We start from the raw sequence: 24,152 nt of genomic DNA on the forward strand, positions 1-24,152 counted from the left end.
AAGCTTGCTGACTACCAATTGCCTTAAAGGCAAAGGAGTGCAAAAATAAATCGCATGTGGAGCGCACATGACACGCTTTCCATAGGGTAACTATGGAAAGAGCAGCCCGACATCTACAAGCGGAATCATAGCGATTCTCCGCTTTCGCAATTCTCCATGGTGAGCCCATCAATCAGATATCATCTCAGAGACCTTACAGTGCTCCCCCTCCTCCCCCGCGGCAGAATAACACTAGCAATATTCCATCGCGACCGTGGACAGGCGGCCTAAGATTGCAGCAGATTTTGTGGTAGGCACTATAAAACTGACATAAGGTTATAAAACGTTCTAAAGAAACCAAAGTATTATTGATACAGCCAATATACTTGGTTTTTCAGTACACGTTTTTAAGTTTGTATAACCAAGGTAGGCTGCCTGTCCACAGGTGTAGCGATATCCCGCGGAAGATTGCCACCGCTGGGGAGCAAGAGACAGCTGACGGTTCTCCGCACTGAGCCTATCTGACAGATAGGCTCACCGCGGAGAATCGCGGCAAATCACAGCATGCGGCGATTGGAATCCCGCGAGCGGAGAATAGCTAGGATTCTCTGCTCGTGGACGCCGCGACTGTGCTTTCCATAGCAACGCTATGGAAAGCTTCAACCGGCGATTTATCGGTGGAATCACGCCGGTAGACATGCAGCAGTACTCTACTACAGTGATCTTTTAAAACTTTGCCCTTATCATAAACAGCCAGTATTCTGAAATTACATCCTGCACGAGCCCTCGCAAAATGCTGCAGTCACAAAAACTTTCATCCCAACTCTAAGCTATTACACATTACGTGTCTACCTGTTTAAATGGAAACAGTCATCCGGTTCATGCTACTCATAGCTTGGGACAGCTATGCACAGTGCCCCCCCATGTGTGTTATTCCAAAATGCTGCAGCTTCGTTCTCAAGTCAACTATATAAATTGTAAACTGTGTTTATTCTGAAACACTGCAGCGTTTCAAAATACTGTAACTCCTAGGCTGCCTGTCCACGGGCGTAGCGATAGGACGTACGCCGTGGAAGCCGCCGCCCGGGAGCAGGGGAGAACTGATGGTTCTCCGCACTGAGCCTATCAGACAGATAGGCTTACCGCGGAGAATCGCTATGATTCTCCGCTCGTGGACAAGGGAAAGTGCTTTCCATAGCAATGCTATGGAAAGCGTTCACTGCATTCCCCGTGGCCGGATTATCGCGCAGGGAACGCAATGAAAATTCACTCATGGACAGGCAACCTTATATGGGGGCACTTTGCATATCTGTCCCAGGTTAATGCTGACTGTGTGACATGAACCTGGTGACAGGTTTCCTTTTTAAAGGGGTTGTCCCGCGCCGAAATCAAAAAATTTTTTTTTCAATAGACCCCTGCATTATGCACTGTTAAAAAGAATGCATTTGTTAAGTTTAAAAAAAAAAACATTTCGTTTACCTGCATCCCCGTTCTGCAGCTTTGAAGATTTCTTCTTTTCTTCTTTTAAAGATGGCGCCGCTGGTCTTCTCCCACTGTGCACCGCGGGTCTTCTCCCATGGTGCACCATGGATTTTCTTCTCCTGTCTTGCGTTCCACTGCCGATTACAGCCACCTCATTGGCTGATCGGCACCACGTGATGGAGGCGGAGCTACGATGACCATGAGCAGACCAGCTCTCCGGCGCGAGCACGCCAGAGCGGCCCCATTCAACAGAGCAGAAGACAGGACAGCGCAAGCACATCTAATGGAAGGAGAAGCGCCATGGAGACGGGGACGCCAGCACCGGAGGAGGTAAGTGTATAACTTCTGTATGGCTCATATTTAATGCACGATGTATATTACAAAGTGCATTAATATGGCCATACATAATTGTATAACCCCACTTGCTGCCGCGGGACAACCCCTTTAACTGTTTTGGATGTTTTGACAAGTATGCATAACATATATAAAAAGATAAAAATAAACAAATCACTATTTCACAATCGCATACACCCCCAGGTTTTAAGCGAATTAAGTTATGTGATAGACAGATCGTTGTTTCTTATATACAAAAGGACTATATAGTGTCACGGTTTCCATTGGATTGGCACATTGCCAATGTGGTGCTATTATTCAAAAAGGAATCAAAACGTGAACTTGAAAACTACAGACCAGCAAGTATTACTTCTATTGTGGGTAAAATGTTTGATTGGTTTCTACGAATTTTCGCAGCGGGATGCAAACCCATGCCCCTGCACACCCCTGCAGCTCACCCACTCCCGGTGTCCTCTCTTACCATGCGGAATAAAATGACGTGTACCTAATTTATATAGTTTAATAATGTTATTACGTATGCATAATAAAAGCATTTTTCATAGAAAAATGCCATGACACCCTGCAATCACATGCAGGAGGCCAAAAGGGTGACGGAGGTGGCTCAAATCCACCCAGATGCCAGTGTCAGCACTGACAGCTGCATTTAAGGAGTTAAAGAGATCAGAGACATTAATCTCCAGTCACTACCAGGTGCCTAGGCTGTTATAAACAGCCTTAGGCATCAGAAGAGCAGCGCACATAGCACTGCTAACTGCTACTGAAGTGCTACTGTAAAAGGGTTGCGTTTCAGAAACAGCCTAACTGGATGCTCTAAAAAGGCTACACTCTGCTCGTTAAGAGGTTAATTGTGAGACCGAGAACACTTGTACTATGCATCAAAAAAGGAAATGGAAGAGCACTGCATTCTGTAAATCCTGCTACAGTCTAGATTGAAAAAAAAAATGCAATACTCACCTAGCCGGCAGCATCTGGGTCCCTCACGCTGGTCTCCGGCACTGCGGCAGGCTGCAGTGTAATCCTCAGCGTTAACATAGCGCTCTCTTCCTGGTGACAGTGCTTTAAATACCCCGCCTCCAGCAATCGAGTGCTGCGATTGGATCATGAGTGTCGTTGCTCAGCCAATCAGAGCACTTGCTTGCTGGAGGCGGAGATTACACTGCAGCCTGTCGCAGCCCTAGTGACCGGCACGGGGGAGCCCAGACATCGACAGATAAGGGAGTATAAGACACCATACAAAACTAAGACACTGTGCCTGATTTGGGGCAAAAATTAATATAAGACCGTGTCTTATTTTCAGGGAAACAGTACTCAATGTATAGAGAAAAGCAAAAAACAAAACTAAGACAGGAATTAGGTCCTACCTGTTAATTCCTTTTCTTGAAGTCATCCTGGCAGCATACACCTGGAGGTTGTCCGCTGGACACCTGTTAGGACAGGAAGCGGAAAAACACAAAAGGTAACTCCCACCACCGGCTCACCAGTGTGTACCAAATGACTATAGTGACCCGGCTTTGCTTAACCAATATTTTTTAATACAGAAATCATAGTACAATACGTTACTTCACGTAAACATAACTCAAGGGGAGGGAAAACCCCCTATGCTGTCAGGATGACTTCAAGAAAAGGAAATTAACAGGTAGGACCTAATTCCTGTCTTCCCCTCGTCATCCTGACAGCATACACCTGGAGAAGTGCCAACAACTTAGGCTTTTTTAGGGAGGGACCACTGCCTGTAGCACCTTCCACCCAAAGGCCATATCACGGCTTGCCCCCAGGTCCAGGTGATAGTGTTTTGTGTTCGACCATGTGGCGGCCCTGCAGATCTGGCCGGTTGTCGCCTGGGCTCTCTCTGCCCAGGAACAGGCGACCGCCCTAGTGAAATGGGCTCTAACGTTGCCCGGGAGTGGGATCCCCTGGGATCTGTATGCATCTTCTATGGCCCTCCTGACCCAACGCGCTAAGGAGTCTTTAGTAGCGGCCCCTCCTCTGCGTGGACCCTGAAATTGAATAAAAAGGTTGTTAGACTTCCTGAAGGAATGCGTGACCTCCAAATACTTCAGGATTGCTCGTCTAACATCTAGATTATGGAACCTCTATTCCGTGGTGTTACGGGGTTCCTGGCAGAAGGAGGGAAGGACTATGCGCTGTTCTCTGTGAAAGTCTGTGAGGACTTTAGGTTGGAAAAAAGTGTCAGGTCTAAACTCTATTTTATCCGGGAAGATGGTCATATACGGAGTCCTAATAGAGAGGGATTGGATCTCCCCAATCCGTCTAGCGGATGTGATGGCGACTAGAAAAGCTACCTTATAGGAGAGGATCTTAACTGATAGATCTTCCAGGGGCTCAAAGGGGTGTGCGCAGAGGGCCTGTAAAACTAGGTTCAGGTCCCAGGGAGGCATGGTTTCCCTTACAAAGGGGTGGAGTCTGACTGCCCCTTTAAGATATTTCCTAATTAACCTATGATCGCTCAAGGGGGAGTCAAAGAAGGCTCCAAGAGCGGCCACCTGGACCTTAAGGGTACTAGGTCTTAGCCCCACATCTAATCCGTCCTGCAGGAACTCCAATATCTTGCTAATGTTAGGCTGTTGGAGGTCATGGATACTGTGCCCCAACCACTTAGAAAAGGTATCCCAAACCCTAGGTAGTTGTTACCTTCTCTGATAGGCCCTGGCTCAGGTATTTTACCAGCTCAGCTTCCAGGTCGTCAGCCTGAACTTTCAGACCTCTGGGCATATCAGAGGACCCTGCTGAAGGAGGTCGTCTCTCTGCGGAAGATGTAGAGGGTCCTGTGTCGAGAGAGCGCCCAGGAGCGGGAACCAGGGTCTCCTGGGCCAGAATGGAGCTACCAGGATAACGGAGCCTGGGGACCCCTGAATTTTCCTTAGGACCAGATGGATCAGGGGGATGGGTGGGAAGGCGTATGCAAGGTCCCAATCCCAGGACTGGGACAGCGCGTCTATTCCCAGGGAGCCCCGTCCGCTCCCCTGGAGAAAAAAAAACGGGGACACTTGGTGTTCTCCCGTGAGGCGAACAAGTCCACCTGCGGTGTCCCCCATCTTTCTACGATTAACTGAAATGCGTGTGGATGTAGAGTCCACTCCCCCGGATCTATCTTCCTGCGGCTGAGATGATCTGCCATGGAATTCTCTGGGCCCCTTACGTGGAACGCTGTGACGGAAGGTTTCCGCTGCTCTATCCACTCGAGAACTTTCGCCGCCAGGTCTTGGAGTCGGGGGTTCCGTGTGGATCCCTGGTGGCGAATGAGGGATACAGCTGTTACATTATCTGAAAAGATCTTAATGTGTCTACCCCTGACCTCTGTCTCGAAGCCACGGACGACCTTCCAGACAGTGCAAAGTTGTTTAAAGTTGGAGGACTGAGTAGCTTCCTCCTGGTTCCAGCCCCCTTGGACGTAATGACGGCCTAAGTGGGCCCCCCAGCCAGTTGCACTCGCGTTGGTAAAAATGGATACTGGGGATGCAGGGTACCAAACCGTGGCCCTGGCGAGGTTGGTCATGGACATCCACCACTCCAAGGAGGACTTTATCTTGTGGGTAAGGACGACTAGCTGATCCAGGGAAGCAGGTGACTTATCCCAGCTACTCAGGATGAAGTCCTGGAGGGTTCTACAGTGTAATTGGGCCTAAGGGACTACCCTGATGCAGGAAGTCATGAGGCAGAGGACCCTCATGCCTCTCCTAAGGGAGACTCTGGTGGCGCGAGAAAGTGCCAGACACTCATCCAGAATCGCCTTCTGCCTCTCTAAGGGGAGGAATGAACACTGGCGGTGTGAATCCAGAATAACTCCCAGGAATTTTTTCTTTTGTTCAGGCAGGAGACTAAATTTAACGGTGTTGATGATCCAGCCCAGCGATTCGAACAGACGGAGAGGGAGATCGACATGGAACCGGAGTTCTAAAACTGATCCTGCTATGATCAGGAAATCATAGAGGTACTGGACGATCAACACCTTGCTAGTCCTTAGTGCCGCCACCATTTCTAACACCAGCTTCCATTCTGTCAGGATCAATTGTTTCAAAATGTCATTAACCAGGAATGACGGTTATGGTTGAGGTTGGAGCCCCCGGAACAGACTATCTTGGAATGATGGCTGCTGCGGCACCTCTTCCTCCACCTGCATGGTGCGTCGAACTGCGTTTAACAGTTGACCCAGATCCGCCGATGAGAAGAAGTATTTTTTCATATCTTCCATTGGTGGCGTGGATTCTAAGGGAGAATCTTCCAGGAGTCCTTCCTCAGACTCAGACCCTTCCGTGTGCGTCCGCCTCGCCCTTTTCATGGGGGGGCGGAAGAGAAAGAGAGGAGAGAGAGGCTTTGATTTCCTCGCGAATCACGGACCGGATGTCCGTCATGGCAGAGGAGCCCTCTTCACGGACCACTTTGGCTGTACATTCCCGCACACAATGGCTTGGTGTGGCCCTCTTCTAGCCGCCGCAAGCAGACCGGACATTTGCGAATGCGTTTTTTTAGCCTCTCCAGACTTTTGCGCATCTCTGTCCTAAGAAAACGGAGACAGCAAAGGAACTTCCAGCACCATGATATATTAGTCTCTCCTCCCCCCCCCCCCCCCGGTACAAGACCCATAAAGAGGTCCACTCACCAGCAGGCTGCTTTCAGTGTCTTCTCTGACTGACATCTTAGTAAGGTGCAGACAGGAGACATACAGGGGAATCCAGCTCTTTAAATTTCAAATTTTGGCGCCGACACGCCCCCTTGAGCGAGGCACTGCCCCCCATGTGACGCGGCCGGGGGATATGCCGCACACACCAGGGACGCCGACCGAGGAGGACACACATGGAGCCGCTGCTCCACAGCTGCGCGCACGCCTGCCGGACCCGCGCCCGAGCCCCTGCTGTCACCGCGATCCGCCGCATCGGAGCGCATACCTCTGCCCCGATGGGCTGCTGGATCCCCGCTGGAGTCGCCGGGCCTCTGCTCCAAGCCCTCCAGGTACCAGGGACGTTCCGCCAGCCAGCTACCATCTGGGCAGCGCGCTGGGAGGAGGATTTTCCCACAAGGGGAAGGTGCTGGGTAGATCCTGCGAGTGAGGGTTCCCTCGTAGGGTCTCACCCGCGCAAGCCCTGTCAGCCCGACCAGAGAGTCGTCCCCCCAGGGGCGGACAGGCTGCATGGGAGTCTTCTTTTCTTCGTTCTCCTCCAGCATACACTTGGAGGATCCGCTTGGACTGTCCTGTAGGGACAGGAAGACACTGGTGAGCCTGTGGTGGGAGTTACCTTTTGTGTTTTTCCGCTTCCTGTCCCAACAGGTGTCCAGCGGACAACCTCCAGGTGTATGCTGTCAGGATGACGAGGGGAAAACACATTTGCTGTAACTGATCCTATAGATCGTGCAAACTCATGGGCTGTCAAAGTTGGAGCCCCAGATGGTCCCATACATGTTCTATTGGCCATAAATCTGGCAACCAGGCAGGCCACAGAAGTGTGGCAATGTTGTGGAGGAATTCCTGTGACACCCTTGCTTTGAGCGGCCGACCAATATCCTGTTGGAAAATGCCTCTTGAAAGCCCTGCCATGAGAGGCAATTCTAGGGATGACAGACTAGTGTAACTAAAGAATACAGTTTAGCTACCAAGAAGTAACAGAAGAAAAAAAATATTAAAAAGTAGTGTCCATAAAAAGTGGTTATACAAGATGCATCGAAACAGATGCAGAGGAAAAGGGAAGAAGTTACTCATAGCAAGCAATCAGGTGAGAAACCTCTGAAAAATGAGCAGTGCAATTTATTAGATTGCCAAGACCAACTACTTCATACTACTTTTGCACTGATTTTGATACATCTCTCATTATCCTTTAGCATTGAACTGCTTTTACCTTGCTCATCTAGCCTTTTGGTCTCAGCTGTAAGCAGTAGCTCATAGGGATTCTCCTCCTCCCGACTAATTTGTATATTGCTATGGACCTTCAGGAAAAAAAATAGAGTTATATCTGTGTTACTGCCCAAGTACGTTGCACTAAACATACTGCTAATGCACAGAGATATAAGATAGACATAGATGGTGTCAGATCCTGAAACAACAAGAAAACGGTTAGCCTGTTAGTGAGTTAAAGAAGCCCTCTTAAGTTTTTTTCATTTTGAGACATTTATCACGATATCACTGACCTCTGCTTTGAATGATCCAGTTATCTGATCCACTTCAGCTTGTGTATGCTACACTTATTATTCAGCCTACAGGTTACAGAACGTTGATATTTCACATTCCGTGTCTTGCTGTGGATGGGGCAGATTTATGACAACTGCCAAAGAAAAACTGTTTTTCTTGACCAGAGCAGCCAATCACAGCTCAGCTTTCAGTCTGTATTATTCTGCTCTTAAAATGAAACCTGCTCTGTGATTGGTTTCTATGGACAATACATTCCGAGCATGCTTGCAGTGTAGAGAACATGGAAAGCAGGAATGTAGTACTGGACAATGACTGCTGTCCGCTCTATCAATTCAACTCTACACTGGCTGTATTCCGCCTCTCCCCAGTCCTTGCTTCTATGTTTTCCACACTCTGAGAATGCTCAGAATACAATGATGAGTATGCCCAAAAAGTTTCTCTTCAGTGACAGTTATAAAACTACTAGCAATTATTAGGAAATTATAGTACCAGTGTTTCTGGTGGCACAAAGACACCGCTTAGCTACATGCACATCCCACACACACAGCTCTGCTACATTGTTTTCTCATATGGTCTGCACATGATTTACGAACTTCAGCAGCTCGCTGAGCAGACATGTTGCTCGTTGCTATCGCATATCTGCTGCACGAGATTTACAAACTTCAGCTGGTGGCTGAGGTGAAATTGTGGCTTGTTGCTGTGTCAAGTAAGCTGCATTAGCTTCACAGTGGCGTTGAACCCTTTGTGGTGACATGTTTGCATGACAGCGACTGTTCGTTTCAACACTGCAAAACAGTTCACGATTAGAAGAGGGCTGGACTGGTGTTGGCGGCATTAGCACTTAAGATATGATATCACGTGCAGGAGACTGTGAAGATAGTGGTGAAGGACTATGCTTCAATGTTGTTGGTCAATATGAACCGCCAGTTATGTATGTATACATTTGTGAGGTGTTATTTATTGGAGTCTCCACACAGGTGTCCAGCTGTCTCATAACATACAAACTGTCATCCTGAGTACTGCTCTATCTAAACCAACTGAAGCCACGGAGGTTTGTAGGGGATATAATCCCTCAATCAGCTCAGAGACCATGTGACTAAGCACATGACTGAAGCATCACAACTCCTGGCAGCACACAAGCTATGTATGTGTAAATTTGTGAGGTGTCATTTATTGGAGACTCCACACAGGTGTGCAACAACCAGGTACAAACTTCCAGACTGAGTAATGCTGTATCCATAACAAATGAGGCTGCAAGGGTTTGCGGGGAATGTAGTCCGCTCATAAGCCCTCATTTAGTGCACAAGGAAAATAAGGGATCTGTGAGGGCATCGCCGTCATGTGATCAGGGGCAGAGCTAAGTGCAGGTAAATGACATCACAGGTGCTATTAGGCTTTGCATGTATGTCACACAGCACACATGGATAGACAAGTGGTCGTTAGATAATTGTGATCAAAGTGGTGGAACGCTCAGCTTTCATTCAATGCAAGACTATCTCTCCTGTGCGAAAGCAAAAGTGAAACACTCTTGGGATGACTGGCGTTTAGCTCAGCCATGTCCCTACTTCTCTTTCTCACTGTCCTGTGTGCTGAATTACATAGGACAAGAAGATTGTGCCCCAGTCCCTCTGCTGGCTGTCAGACTTTTAACAAACATACATTTAACAAACAGATCAGCAGGGTATTAACCCCTCTGTTCTCTGTCTCGGGATCATCAAAAAGGTAAGGCAGATTGACAAGTAGTGAGGGAAACTTTCTTATTTACTTTTATCAATCATTTCTAGGTTTAGTGCTCCTTTAACTCTTTTCAATCCACTGTCTGACGTCTAAAGACATTCTGATTGAAGGCTGTATAGCTCCGATGTCGGAAGATGTCTGGCAGCGTATTCTTACTGTATATTATTGGCCGCTCTGTTTTTGGGGGCCTCTCCAGCATGTCCCATCCCGCAGTACTGGATGTAGCCAGCAGATGGCGCCACTGTATAATGGCAGAAAGAGAAAGCCCCCTAGGAAACTCTGAATCCAAAATTGGATTGAAAAGGGTTAATGCCTTTTTATTTATTATTTTGAAATTTTATTTATTCACTAAGAGGCCTTATTCAGACGAATGGTACCTCAGAAGAAGGATGGCATGGATGTCCCATGCCAAAAGGACCAGGGGCTCAGCTGTCTAACAGCCGGGCTCCAGCTCTAACGGATGAGAGTGCAGAAACCTCTGACCCTAGCTGGGTATTATTGTATCTTGACGCCACCGGAAGTACTGGTGGAGCCAAGATACAAGCAGTTTGACAGGGGGTTGCCGCCAGTCTTCCCGTCCTCGCCCTCACAGGTCCTGTAGCGAAGGTGAGAGGCGGTGCTCGGGGCTTATGAGTGCAGCTGGGCAACAGACGAGGCCGTGGAGGAAGGTGAGAGCGGCCAGTCTGCAGTTCACAGCACAGCTGTACCAGGGAGCAGAGACCAGCGACTCTCATCGGCGAGGTCCGCAGCGCTAAGCGGGGGCGGTCGGCACTTCACAGTGCTGCTGTGCCACGGAGCGCCGGCGGTCGGGACGTCAGAGGCACGGATCAGTGAGCGCTGCAAAGCGGCGGCAGTATGTATACTAACCTTAGCAGTTGCAGTGTTACAGCAGCTCTGGTACACTGACAACGTGGCTTGGAGCTGTGAGCCAGGAGGTGTCACGGTGAGGAAGGGTTTAGCAGGGAGAGTCACAGCGCTCTACTACACGGCAGGGGAGGTGACAACGGGGCCAGCACCTAAAGCAGTGAAGGCCAAAAAGGGGCACCTGGGACAGTGACCGCGGGGCTGCTGGGAGAACGGCTACAGTTACTGCAGGGCCACAAAAGCAGGACCTGTGAGCCCGAGAAAGGGGACAATGGCCTGCAGCCAATCAGAAACAGGGGGGAGTCAACCCCCTGTCGAACACCCTCTATCTTGGCTCCAGCAGGACTTCCGGTGGCGTCAAGATACAATACCACCCCCCAGCTGTTTAAACAATCAACTGGCACACATGCAATGTGTCAGCAGCATGTAAGAGGCTGACAGAGGGATGTGATTGCGGGGTGCCAATAGGTTGTTATGGCACCTGAAGGCTTGACAATGGCCAGAGTCTAGTAGGCCCATGCAATACACTGCGGTGTATTATATGAGCTATCATTCCTAATGGAAGTAGAGTCCTCTAGTGGGATAAAAGTAAAAAGCTAAATAAAAATGTGAACATTATGTTGGAAAAAAAAGGCAGAACTCCACCTCTCCCCTAGAATTTTGTGAAAAGAAAACAAAAAACCCCCACAAACTTCAAAACTGCTATCGCCACATTTGTAACAAACCACATAAAAAGCATATTTAATCCACACAGTGAACCGCATTAGAAAACTTATTAAAAAAACACTGCCGAAAGAATTTGCATATCTCAGCTCACAAAAATGGAATAGAAAGAAGTCTTATGAATCACCATATGGTACAATTACAAAGTACAGCTCGCCCCATAAAAGAAAACCCTTTTTTCTCCATTGATCTCAATGGTTTTGGTTTTTTTTGTTAAGAAAAAGGCAATGTTTCAGTTTGATTACAGTCCATTTAAGTTACATTTTTAAAACAGGAAAACTGCATGTAAAACCCCAGTGTTAGGCCGCCTGCAGACAGCCAGGTCGGATCCCGCTGTAAGAATTTTCGCAGCGGGATGTGGACCCGTGCCGCTGCAGATACCTGCGCGTCTCACCCGCTCCCAGCATCTTCCATCTACTGCTATGCGCCGGCTACCGGCCAGCCGGCGCATGCACAAAGCAGAGCCCGCCCGTCATCACTGTATTTCTGTGCAGGCCTCTGCGAGACCCGCACAGAAATAGAACAGGCCGTGATTTGCTTTCCGCGTGTATTTTCATACGGACAAATTGCGGCCGTCTGCATAGGATTTCGCAATGCAATCCTAAGCAGGCGGGCACCGGCGGAAATTCTTCGGGAATTTCCGCCCGTGTGCAGGGGGCCTTAGTAGGGTACATAAGGCTCCACCCACAGTGTTTCAGCTTTCCATTGAGCTTTCTGGCATGGGTTCAAATCTAAATATCTGAAAACCGTATTTAAACACAGCCCACAGCAAATCATTCATTTTAACAAGGCAAAAGTCGTCCAAAAAAGCTGCAAACTTTGTGAAAATAAGTTCAAACAAAGTACAGAGCTTGCACCTTTGACTTTTGTTTGCCTCATTGAAGTGAATGTTTTTGGTATGGGAAACATCTGAATACAGTTTTCAGGAATCCAAACATAACCTACTGCCGGAAACCTCAGCTGAGAGCTAAAATGCTGTGTGTATGAGCCTCTATAGAGTTCTGCCTAAGGAATACGTTAAGGCCATAAATTACTACAATTTAACTTTATATAAAAGCCAACATACTTCTCGAACAGCACCTACACTCTCTTTCCTCTCTAAGTCTTCTTCATCTTCTGGTGGAGGTTTAGCAGGTGGTGGTGGCCTTTCCTTCTGTAAAAAGAATAAAAAAATAAATAAAATACAACCAAAAAGCTCACTTGAAACAAATGGATATAAGTAACAGACAAAAGTACTCCACCACTTACATGTTGCGTTTTTGCATTTTCACGGCACAAGGAATCCCTGTCAGAGGAGCGCCCACTACAAATGCTATCCAAAGAATGACAAGATGAAGTATTGTACAGAGCTTCATAAGGAGATTCCGACTGGGATATACAGTCTAAATCCAAATGCAAATCCAGCAATGCTCTTTGCATAACACCTAAAATAGCAGAAAGTTTAGTTTATAATACAAAGTTGCACCAGTTTAAGAATAAAGTTTCCATACATTTAACCAGGTACAGAAAACATGCAACATTGGTTATGTGCTATATATTAACTTATGTGCAATCTTTAATCTACTTAGAGTAATTTGAGACTTTACTATCCATATACTATCCTCAGGATAGTAAAGTACTGGACAATTCCTTTAACATATATTTGATGGTGGCTGGTTACACGGCTTTTTGGGAGCAATAATAAAAAATTAGCTTTCATTTAAGAGGCTCAAGCATAAATGAATATGACAAATGTTACAATGTATGCTTCATCGTAACCCCTCTACAACTAATCATAATGGCGACAATTCTACAAAAAAAGCTATAGTTATGACTGAAACACAGTGGATTTGTTGCATCTCTTTGCCCATTCAAAGTATAGTATAGTGGAGTATATTAAGGTTGTGCCATTTTTTTTCTATGTTGTGGAATCAAACTCACTCTGCTATTTGGCACATATTTCAGTAACTGCAAAGTTGTACATAACACATGGCTCGCTATTTAGAGGCTGATATACTTGAAGTATTTTTTAGAATAATACGATACATGTATTAGAACAGGATTTGGTTGGACCATTCTCATCGAACTATAAGAGCTCGTTCACACAGCATAACTGTGCCACTTATTACGAGTGTAATATACGGTGAATAGAACCCATTGATATCAGTAAGCTCAGTTCACATATGCTTACTTTTTCACATGATTTTTGATTTACGCAATTGCCTGTGTCCACCAGATACCAGTGATCGTATTGAAGTCAATAGATCGGATCCGTAAGGGGAGCCGAAAATACTCACCCTGTACTCCGCGATGGCCCATGGCGTTCTTGTCCTGTAGCACCTGACGCCAGTGTCTGCGCGCCAGACGTCATAACGTCACACACAGAGGGCCGGGAGGCGCAAGAAATTTAAAAACTCCCCGCTACTATGGATAGCCGAGCTGTATGCGGTTCCTGGTCACATGATCGCTGTTATCCAATAAATAACAGCGATCATGTAAAAGTTAAAAAAAAAAGTCATATCCAGATCATATCCATGAGGGGAAATGAAATTACGTACCTAAAGCCCTCCGATTTATCCACGGACCTTACCATGGGTTTGTGATTCCGCAAAACCCACAGATTGCCACAGTAATTTAAAATCTCCCCCAGCACCTGGCTACTTAATGTAGAGAGATTGTGGAGATCTCACAAGGGGCCGCAGTACGCGGTTATTGGTCACGTGATCGCCGTTATCCAAAGCATAAAACAGCAATCATGTAAAAGCTAAAAACAAACAAACAAACAAAAAAAACAAACTGAAGTTTCACTTCCAGTCATGGATCCGAACAGTGAGCGGAGGTGAAATGACTTACCTAGGTCCTGCGGTGATGTCCTGCGACGAGATCCTTATCTGCGAATCTTTCCCCAGCTTTGGCGCATGCGCGTGTCGGCAAAATGGAGGACAGAATTGCAAAAACTGGGGAGGGCCAAAATCTCCTTGCTCCTGGCTACTAAAAGGTAGCCGAGAGCCTGGAACAGTGACCGAGGGCCCCGCTGGGCGGTTTCCGGTCACGTGATTGCCATTATCCAATGGATAATGGCAATCACGTAAAAGTTAAAAGACAGTTCAAGTTTGATGCTCTATTTGGTTTGGGCCACGCTGTGCATCCAGACAGCAGATTAGGGCCATAATGGGTATGTTTCTGAACATGGAACAAATGGGGGGGATCCATTTTAGGGTGAAAGTCTTCATTCATATATGTGCTGTACAAAAAAAACTATTTTTAACCCCTTAATGACGCGGCCATTTTTCGTTTTCCATTTTCGTTTTTTCCTCCCCCCTTTAAAAAAATCATAACTCCTTTATTTATCCATCCACGTCACTGTATGAGGGCTTGTTTTTTGCGGGATGAGTTGTATTTTTCAATGGTGCTATTTAAAGTACCATATAATGTACTGAAAAACTTTTAAAAAATTCTAAGTGGAGTAAAATGGAAAAAAAACGACATTTTGCCATCTTTTAGTATGTCTTGCTTCTACGGCGCACAAATGGCAACAAAAACGACATGATAACTTTATTCTATGGGTCAGTACGATTACTACGATGCCAAACTTGTTTAGGTTTTTTTTTACTATACTCCTCCTTTTTTTTTTTTAAAGACATAAAATTTTTTTCAATTATTTTCTGTCGTCATTTTGTGCGCGCGATAACTTTTTTATTTTTCCGTCGACGTAGTTGAGCAAGGTCTCATTTTTTGCGGGATGTCCTGTAGTTTCTGATAGTACCATTTTGGAATACATATGACTTTTTGATCGCTTTTTATTGCGTTTTTTCTTGGAGACAGGGTAACTAAAAAAGTGCATTTCTGGCGTTCTTCATTTTTTGTTTCGGACGACGTTCACCGTGCGGGAAAAATTATGTGCTACTTTGATAGATCGGACTTTTACGGACGCGGCGATATCAAATACATATTTTTAATTTATTATTTAGATTTTTTAATAATAGATATGGCAAAAGGGGGGTGATTTAAACTTTTACAACTTTTTTTTTTTTTCAATTAAAAAAAAACTTTATTGATTCTTTTTTTTACTTTACTTTGAAGTCCCCCTGGGGGACTTTAAGATGCGATGCTTTGATCGCTCCTGCAGTATGACGTAATGCTATAGCATTACGTCATACTGCTTTTTGACAGGCAGCCTATGAAGCCACCCCACGGGGACGGCTTGATAGGCAGTCTGCTAAGGCAGCCCTGGGGCCTTTCATTAGGCCCCCGGCTGCCATGATACGTGCAAGGCTCCCCCGATCTCACCGCGGGGGGGCCGCGCGGGACCCCCGAACATCGTTCGGGGGATTTAAATGCCGCTGTCAGAATTGACAGCGGCGTTTAAATGGTTAATAGCCGCGATCGGCCGCGCGGCCGCTCGCGGCTATTGCCCGCGGGTGTCAGCTGTTATAAACAGCTGATGCCCGCACTGTATGAAGAGAGGTTGCCACGCAACCTCTCTTCATACATACCCCGACGCTCCATGACGTACCAGGTACGTCATTGGTCGTTAAGGGGTTAAAATGACACTTGCTAAACAAATAAAAATCATATTTTTTTTTCCTTCTGCTTTTGTTAGATTCATTCAAAAACTGTGGTGTTAACAAATTCATCTAGGGGTGTGCTGCATATGTTAAGGGATCTAGTTTCCAAAATGGGATCATTTATGTGGGTTCTCTGTCGTTTTGGTCTCACAAGGGTTCTACAAGTGAGCAATGGGGCCTAAAACTCCTTCAAGCAAAATGTCTGTTCTGAAAGCCACGGACAGAAGATTAGGGCCACTACGGGGGTGTCTATTTTGGGGTGCAAAACCTCATTTTCTTGAGCATTATAGAAAAAAATCCTGTCTTTAAAATGACACTTTTGCAAAAATATGAAATTTTATTTTTTTCTCCTCTAAATTGCATTAATTCCTGAAAAGAAACTGTGGTGTGAAAATACTTATTACACCCCTCGGCGAATATATTAATGGGTGTATTTTTTTTTTTTTTTTAATGGGGTCATTCGTGGGGGTATCCATCATTCTGACACCTATGAGCATTTGCAATCTTGCCTTGGTGCATGCAGGAAAAAAAAAAGTGTTACTCAAAATGTTAATAATGTTAAATTTGTACGTCTGATATCTCCTAAGTTTTTCCAATGTGCGCCCAGAGTAAAGTAAACATATGGAAATATATATATCTTATCAAAAATTTCTATATTATGTTTGCACATATTTCAAATATTGCAGTTGAAAATGTGAAAAAAATTACGATTTTTTTCAAAATGTTCTCAATTTTGAAGTTTTTAATAAATATCACAAATTCTATCGGCCTGATTTTTACCGCCTAAATGAAGTACAATATGTGGCGAAAAAACAGTGTCAGAATCACTTGGATATGCAAAACCTTTACAGTTCTATACCATGTTCAAGTGACATGTCAAATTTCCAAAATTTGGCCTAGTCATTAAGGCACAAACAGGCTTGGCTGCTAAGAGGTTAAATTTGCAGCTTGGCAATCATAGCAAGAGATTTTCAGTGAGGATTCCACCCTTTCAAATGAGTGGATGAAAATCCTAACCAATTGCGATTTCCGACACAGATTTTGCCCTGCCGATCTGCTGCAGACACACTGCAGAAAATCATACTCAGGTGGATATACCCCAAGACATCAAGGAAGTCCAAAACTGGGAGTTAGGGCTTATTCAGACGACCTTATATCGGCCGGGTTTTCACGTCCGGCTGATATACGGTGTCTCCCTTCCATTGCAAATAGTGCCGAGGGGCAGAGATGGGGCAGGAGCTCAGTGCACTGCTCCTGGCTCTTCCTGCCTCCTCTGCCTGCAGAAATACGGTCGTCTGAATGAGCCCTTATTGTGTAACAGTAACACTGTGGTGCACTAGTTTTTGGCAACTTATCTTCTGTCCTTCAGTTATACTTTTAGGCCACTATTACACTGCAGCATTTTTGTTTGAATTAAAAGCGCACTTGAAAAACACACGTGCTATACGTTTTCTATTACTGAGAACACTGGTTCACAGAAAAAAAAAAACTGTCTGCTACTTGGGGTATTTCATGTGTACTACACTAAACCGAGTGTGTAGAGTCCAAATCTGTAGTCAATTTCTGCCTAGGACATCAGCTTCCGAAGTTATACAATGTGTCATTGGCTATTCATACAGACGCGAGAAACTGACTATGTTCATTATACAACCAATTTACATAACTATATAGTACTTCAAACCTGAGAGATTACAAAAACTTGTTCACATTGACAAACGTGTAAATAAAAAGTTCTCTCAGTCTTTACTCAATGCACGTACATTGTTCAAAAGTTCTTTAGGCCCTTGCTTTTTGCCCGGGTGAGTGTCTGTTATTGACTGCTGCAGAAACCAGCAGTAGTCGCCCATTATGTTGGGGTTGAAGTGGCGTTGATATCTTTTTTTATATTGTCCTTCAGATACTGGAAACAACTTCCATTCTGATCCATAGCCATGACAAAGCTTTCCATTAGGCCCAGCTTAATGTGAAGTGGTGGAAGGTACACCATCATTGGATCAACCAATATCTGCCAACAGTTTGCTCAACTCTGGATGGCCACTGCATCACTTTATAATGATTGCTCACAATCGGGAAAAGAACAAGTAAAAAAAAAAATAGTTGATTTGAAAATCCAGCAACATTGGTCATGCAAAAATAGTCGTCTGAGTGATGATCTTTTGGTTTCCGCCAAATCATAGGCACAGCAAACAGCATTGCCTTTCTCTTGCTATTGAGCCACTGTATGAGATCAAAGTTGCACACAGTGCACAGATGTGAGGTGCCCATTTTTTGTCTTGATCTACAACTTTACACCCAAAATAATACTTGCAAGCAATTTTCACTTTGTCAGATTTTTGCACTGAATGTAGCAAAAATTGTCTGGATGGTTAACACAGCTCCGCCTACTCACCTTTAGGCTGAAACAGACATACTAGATAAAGAAGAAAACAGTATTGTCAACTAGAAGCTTACGCTTGGCCCATCTTGTATTATATAGGCCTAGCAACTGCTGACATCAGTTTACAGACATGCTCAGAAGTGTCCAGATGCTGCAGAAACATGCTGCTTCCAGGATGTGTTGCATACGATATGCTAGAAGGCATGATGCAGGTAACGGTGCAGCAATTATAATGTTGCAACGCATCAGTACGTGGGCTAATCTGCCAGGCTGTCGCCAAACTCTAGTTGGCCTATAACTAGAATCTAGACATCCTAGAGTCATAGAATCCTAGATGAATTTTAACTTCAGATTTGGATTCAGCGCACTCTATTTCATGTTAACATAGGTTTCTCCCAGTGGCAAAACCTTTATCAGTGAAATAATGATTAGAACCATAAAAATATGTGAGTTTTTACATGTGTTTTTGATGCATTTAAACGCAGAATAAGGGCTCCTTCCCACGGGCGGATTTCCGCCGCGTTGCCCACAGCTATTAGGTTCTATTGAACTGCACCGTGAAATCACCCGTCCTCACCCGCGTCATGCTGTATTTGCCGCGGGTGTACGCGCGGACGGCTTCCATTGCAGTCAATGGAAGCCTGTCCGTCACGCTATCTTCCGCGGTAGCACAGCGGAAGATAGCGTGATACCGCTTCCCCGCCAGCGGCGTCATATGACACGGCCGAAGCGTCATGTAGGACGAAAGACTCCGAATCCGGAGGTAAGTTTTGGGGTTACTGGGGGGCGCCGTGACGGGCTCCTCCGCCGAATTCCGCGGCGGAGCCAGTCACGGCCGTGTGCAGCCGGCCTAAAGTGTTAATGTGCAATAGCACCATTTGATCTTTCAACTTTTAATTGACTTGAGGCACTGATCTGTTTATTGTGATTCCTACACAGTTTGACAATGACATAGACCATATTGGTCTTCTGAGCCTTCATTTTCAAGAACTACAGAAATATGTGAGCTTGAGCAGTGCACACAAATGTAATGGACATAGGGCCGCTATACTGTAACACACTTCTTTTCCATGCTTCTTAACTATTGGATGCTGTTTTAAGAGCTCACTAATACGGGTATGTGTGTCCTATGCAAAAGATGCAGTAAATACATACCAAAATAGGACATGATGCACTTTTTTTTTACCCATTTACGAGAGTAATATACACGTGCAAAAATGCAACTATGAGTGAGTCCATACAGGAACTGACATGCGATCTGCTTAATTGTAATCCAATCATGTGGTCCTCAAGCCCCATGTGGCACCCAAACTGCATTATGAGCACCCTGGATCTAGTATTGTAGTAAAAGTGTCACCTGGCAATACTTTTAACATCACAGATGTTAAACCTTACTGAGATAAAGCGAGAGGCATTAATTGGAACATACATATTTAATGGCTTATGGACACCTTAGAGTGCTATTGAACAGCAGCTTTTTTTTTTGGTGTAAAAATAAAAAAAGGACTTGTAAAAAAGCATGGGCTTGGGCGTGTCCTGGGCTCACAGCGGAATGGCCGCAAACCAGTGAAGCTCCTTTCAGGCCTTTTACTAAGCAACACTAAACTCACTTATCTTCTAACAGCTATCTCCTGCCAGCCTACAGCTACCCTGAGATGTCTTGCCGCAGAAGAAGCCCAGCTCACAGCATAAACAAGGACTGCTCAAGCCAAGAAAAGGCCTTCCCTGGCTTCCTTCTACTCCATGATGTCTTCAGCTGGGGCTACGGAGCAGGTCCAGGTCGGCGATCCAGCGCAGTTTCCCACTGGTACTCCACTTGGTTCTACCACTGGAGCTTTCAGGCGTGTGAGAAGTTCCCATGACGCAAGTTCAGGGGGCTTTCCCCAGGGAGTCCCTAATCATAAGCAGGCTGCGGCCTAAGATTTCCTCCCTGCAGGATCCCCTTGGGGTTCTGCCGCTGGCTCCTCATCTCTGCTCATCGAAGACTCAGCTGTAACTGTATATGGGACAGACAAATTACCCTAGGGAGAGGCAGGGGCCCCCAAGAGGCAGATAACCCATGACCAGGCTGCATCCAAGCCTGTTTTTTTACAGCGTTTAAAGCGAAGATGGCACCAGCAACTGATCTCAGCTAGAACTCATTCCTGGCGACAGACAGCGTTGAGGATCCTCTGGATAGTGGCTCCCAAAGCAGGGCGGCAGAGAAATCCTAACAGCTTAACTAAACAACACACTAAGTGGGACCCACAGATGGGCATTAGTAACAGGAGGGTTTTTTAACCCTTTCTGCCTTTTCCTTCCCCAAGTACACAGCGCTCAATGAGCACTGTGTACTAAAAAGTGAAAGTAAAAGTGTAACTTTCACTACGGGAGTCGGGGGGGTCATGTGACCGCCGGGATTTCCTGCTATAGGCAACTGTTAGGTGGATTCATAACTGGCTGAGTAATCATACTCAAAGAGTAGCCATAAATGGCTGCAGACCCAAGAGGAAGAATGGATCAAGTGGGGTACCACGAGACTGTCCAGTGGTGTTCAACATTTTTATAAATGTTATAACCTCCCTGTACTCCGCCCGATAACATGCTCCCTGACCTATTGACTGCAATCCCTGCTCGCCACCATCAACTGCCCCTGCAGTCTTCTAGATTGTGCCGTCACACAGCTGAACGTCTGACCATTGTGTATAGCATTCCTCACTCTCCAGCTCGCCATACTGTGCACATTTCCAGCCCCTTTACCTTCTGTTCACCCCATTTGTTTTTTTTACATTTTTTTATAAATCAGATTTTTATTGATTTTAACAATAACGTTACATGGGGGAGAATACAATCATCACAAGACCGTATAAGCATAGTCCTAAGCACAGTCTTACAGCAATACTATCTATTTATAAGCGCCAGAGGTAATGCTGTTACTCTGTTCACCCCATTTGTAGTATGTAAGTTCGTTGGAGCAGGAACCTCACCCCTATTGTTTCCATCAACTGATTACTATATGTCACCGTGTTTCTGCAATTTTTGAACTTTAGTCTTTCTGTATTCCCCCTGTCTTTGTAAACATTGCAGAAAATGTTGGCGCTTTACAAATAAAATTATTAATTGATCTGGAGGAGGGAATTGACGAGAAACAGATCAAATTTGCCACCACCACAAAGCTAGGAGAGAGAGCTAGTACTAGGCAAGAGCGAGAGTATTTAAAAAGATCTGAAAAAGCTTGAACAGTGGGTGGCGACTTACAGAATGGAATTTAAAGAGAAATACAAAGTCCTACATCTAAGCAAGAAAAATGAAAGAAGCATATACAGAATTAGAGGAATTAGGTTAAGCAGCAGCACATGTGATAAAAGACTTGCATATACTAATAGATAATAGACTGAACATGAGTCAACAATGTGATGCAACAGCCAAAAATGCAAACAATTCTAGGATATATTAACCCCTTAGTGACCAAGCCTGTTTGCGCTTTAATGACCAGACCAAATTTTGGAAATCTGACATGTATCACTTTGACATAGAATAACTCCGTAAAGGTTTTGCTTAACCAAGTGATTCTGACACAATTTATTCACCACATGTTGCACTTCATTTAGGCGCTAAAAATAGTCCGAGAGAATTTGTGTATATTTATTAAAAGCACCAAAATTGGGAAAATTTTTTCACATTTTTTCATTTTTTCACATTTTCAACAATATCTCAAATATGTGCGAACATACTGTACAAATTCTTGATCAGATATACATTTCCATCTTTATTCTGGACAAACATTGGAAAAAGTTTAGTTTTTTTTAACCATTTAAGAGACGTGCAAATTTAACATTGATTTTTAACATTTTGAGGAACATTTTCCTTTCCTACACCAAGCCAAGATTACAAATGACACCATTTTAAAAACTACACCCCTTAATTTATTCACTGAGGGGGGGGGGGGGGGGGGTCACGAGTATTTTTACCCCACAGTTTTTTTTTCAGGAATTAATGGTTTAGAAGAGAAAAAATAAAATTTCATATTTTTACAAATATGCCATTTAAAAGACGGGATTTTTTTCTACAATGCACATGAAAATGCGCATTTGTCCCCAAAATGGATACCCCCGTTTGTCCTGTGTTCAGAAACATACTCATTGTGGCCCTAATCTTGTGTCCGTATGCACAACAGGGGCCAAACTGAAAAGAGCAGACTGTGACTTTCAGAACAGTCATTTTGCTTGAAGGCGATTTTGGCCCCATTGCCCAATTGTAGAGCCCTTGATGGACCAAAATGATTGAGAACCACCACCCATTTTGAAAACTAGCACCGTGACGATTTTATCTAGGGGTGTGTTGCGCATTTTGACCCCACAGTTTTTGAATGGGTTTCGCAGTAGCAGGGGGAACACCTGGATAATTCTTTATTTCGTCACAGTGAGGGTTCTCAGGTAACTCTAAAACGTAACTTTTAATTACAGTCTTACATAAAAAGGATTCTGTTTAGTCAAAGTCCTAGCTTACAGACACACAAACAAAAAATGTTAAAATGTCTAACCCCTAGCAACTTCTGGGGAAAGAACAGCCAATGAGCCACCCTTGAAAAAAGTGTATAGTTACACAGTATCGGGAAATCAGGAATTCCCGATACTTCTCAAGTTTAATATCGTATACAACTTGAGACAGAGTATTTAAGTTTGGCTCAATGGAACTAGCTAGATTGTTCCCATCATAGTGAACAGATAGTACAGCTATTCAATGAAGATGAATGCTGTCAATTTCATCAACAGGCCGTGGTTGTGTCTCTTGGTTGGGATGAGATACACTTTTTACGGCTAGTTGAAGAAGAAAAAAATTTAAAGCTGACAATCGTCAATCGTTATGGCTCAACATGGCGTTCTTATAAGCCAATGTATGGCCACAAAGTGCAGTGCATCAACTGCTGAAAAAATGCTTAGCTGGGTTCGACGCGTTTCCGCTACGATAAACACAGCCTCATCAGGAACCATCAATTATGGATCAATAAGTCAGCTATAAAGAGATCGGTAAGTCCCGAAAACGAGACTCACCCCTCTTTAAATAGTTAAACAGGACCTGGCAAGATGACATCACTGGGTCACATGACCGGGATGAGTCATGTGACCTTCTAGATACAGACGGAGACACTGATTTACACTCCAGGGCACATTTTAAGGAGAGCGTTTATGCTTGGAGGAGCGGGATGCTACTGTAAAGAATGATGTGCTGTATTTCTTTATTGATGGCTTAAATAGGATGCTGTGCCTGGCCAGTGGTCCCTCCGCCCTTGGGAGGCAGAGTTATAGACTGAATTGAAGCTCATTGGCTGCAAGGCTACATACCCCCAAGAAAGGGAGGGTTTACACCACTATAAGAACCTAACCTGACACAGAGTTCATTCATAGCTACCTGCCTACCACTGAGGCTGGTTGCTGCCATTTTTTTATTTTTGTTCCTGAAAAATCTTTTCTGGGGGAAACTGGGCTTATCTTTTCTAACCTAGTGATAGGATCGTCTATCTCCTCTGAGTGAATGCAGGGTATCTCCCCACCTTGGGACTTACCTTTCAATCTTCAATCCTGCAGTTTTATTTTCTGTCAGGAAGCGGACTTATTTGTTCTCATTAATTGGTAGAACAGTCCACTTTTTCCTTCTATTTAAAGAGGGGTGAGTCTCGTTTTCGGGACTTACCGATCTCTTTATAGCTGACTTATTGATCCATAATTGATGGTTCCTGATGAGGCTGCGTTTATCGTAGCAGAAACGCGTCGAACCCAGTTAAGCATTTTTTCAGCAGTTGATGCACTGCACTTTGTGGCCATACATTGGCTTATAAGAACGCCATGTTGAGCCATAACGATTGACGATTGTCAGCTTTAAATTTTTTTCTTCTTCGACTAGCCGTAAAAAGTGTATCTCATCCCAACCAAGAGACACAACCACGGCCTGTTGATGAAATTGACAG

The 24,152-nt window shown here is 45.0% G+C and overlaps 1 protein-coding gene across 1 annotated transcript in view; it reads right to left on the reverse strand.

Moving 5' to 3' along the window:
• The window catches only part of ANKS1A (ankyrin repeat and sterile alpha motif domain containing 1A), a 357,683-nt gene that overhangs the window by 110,380 nt on the left and 223,151 nt on the right, over positions 1–24,152 (reverse strand). The window contains exons 8-10 of the mRNA XM_066582735.1: positions 12,530–12,705; positions 12,348–12,434; positions 7,668–7,755 (exon numbers count right to left, since the gene is read on the reverse strand). Coding sequence (XP_066438832.1) covers positions 7,668–7,755; positions 12,348–12,434; positions 12,530–12,705 — 351 coding nt within the window. The remainder of the gene's footprint in view (positions 1–7,667; positions 7,756–12,347; positions 12,435–12,529; positions 12,706–24,152) is intronic.

The sequence above is a fragment of the Eleutherodactylus coqui genome, chromosome 1 (genome assembly GCF_035609145.1).
Source record: "Eleutherodactylus coqui strain aEleCoq1 chromosome 1, aEleCoq1.hap1, whole genome shotgun sequence".
NCBI classification, from domain to species: Eukaryota; Metazoa; Chordata; class Amphibia; order Anura; family Eleutherodactylidae; genus Eleutherodactylus; species Eleutherodactylus coqui.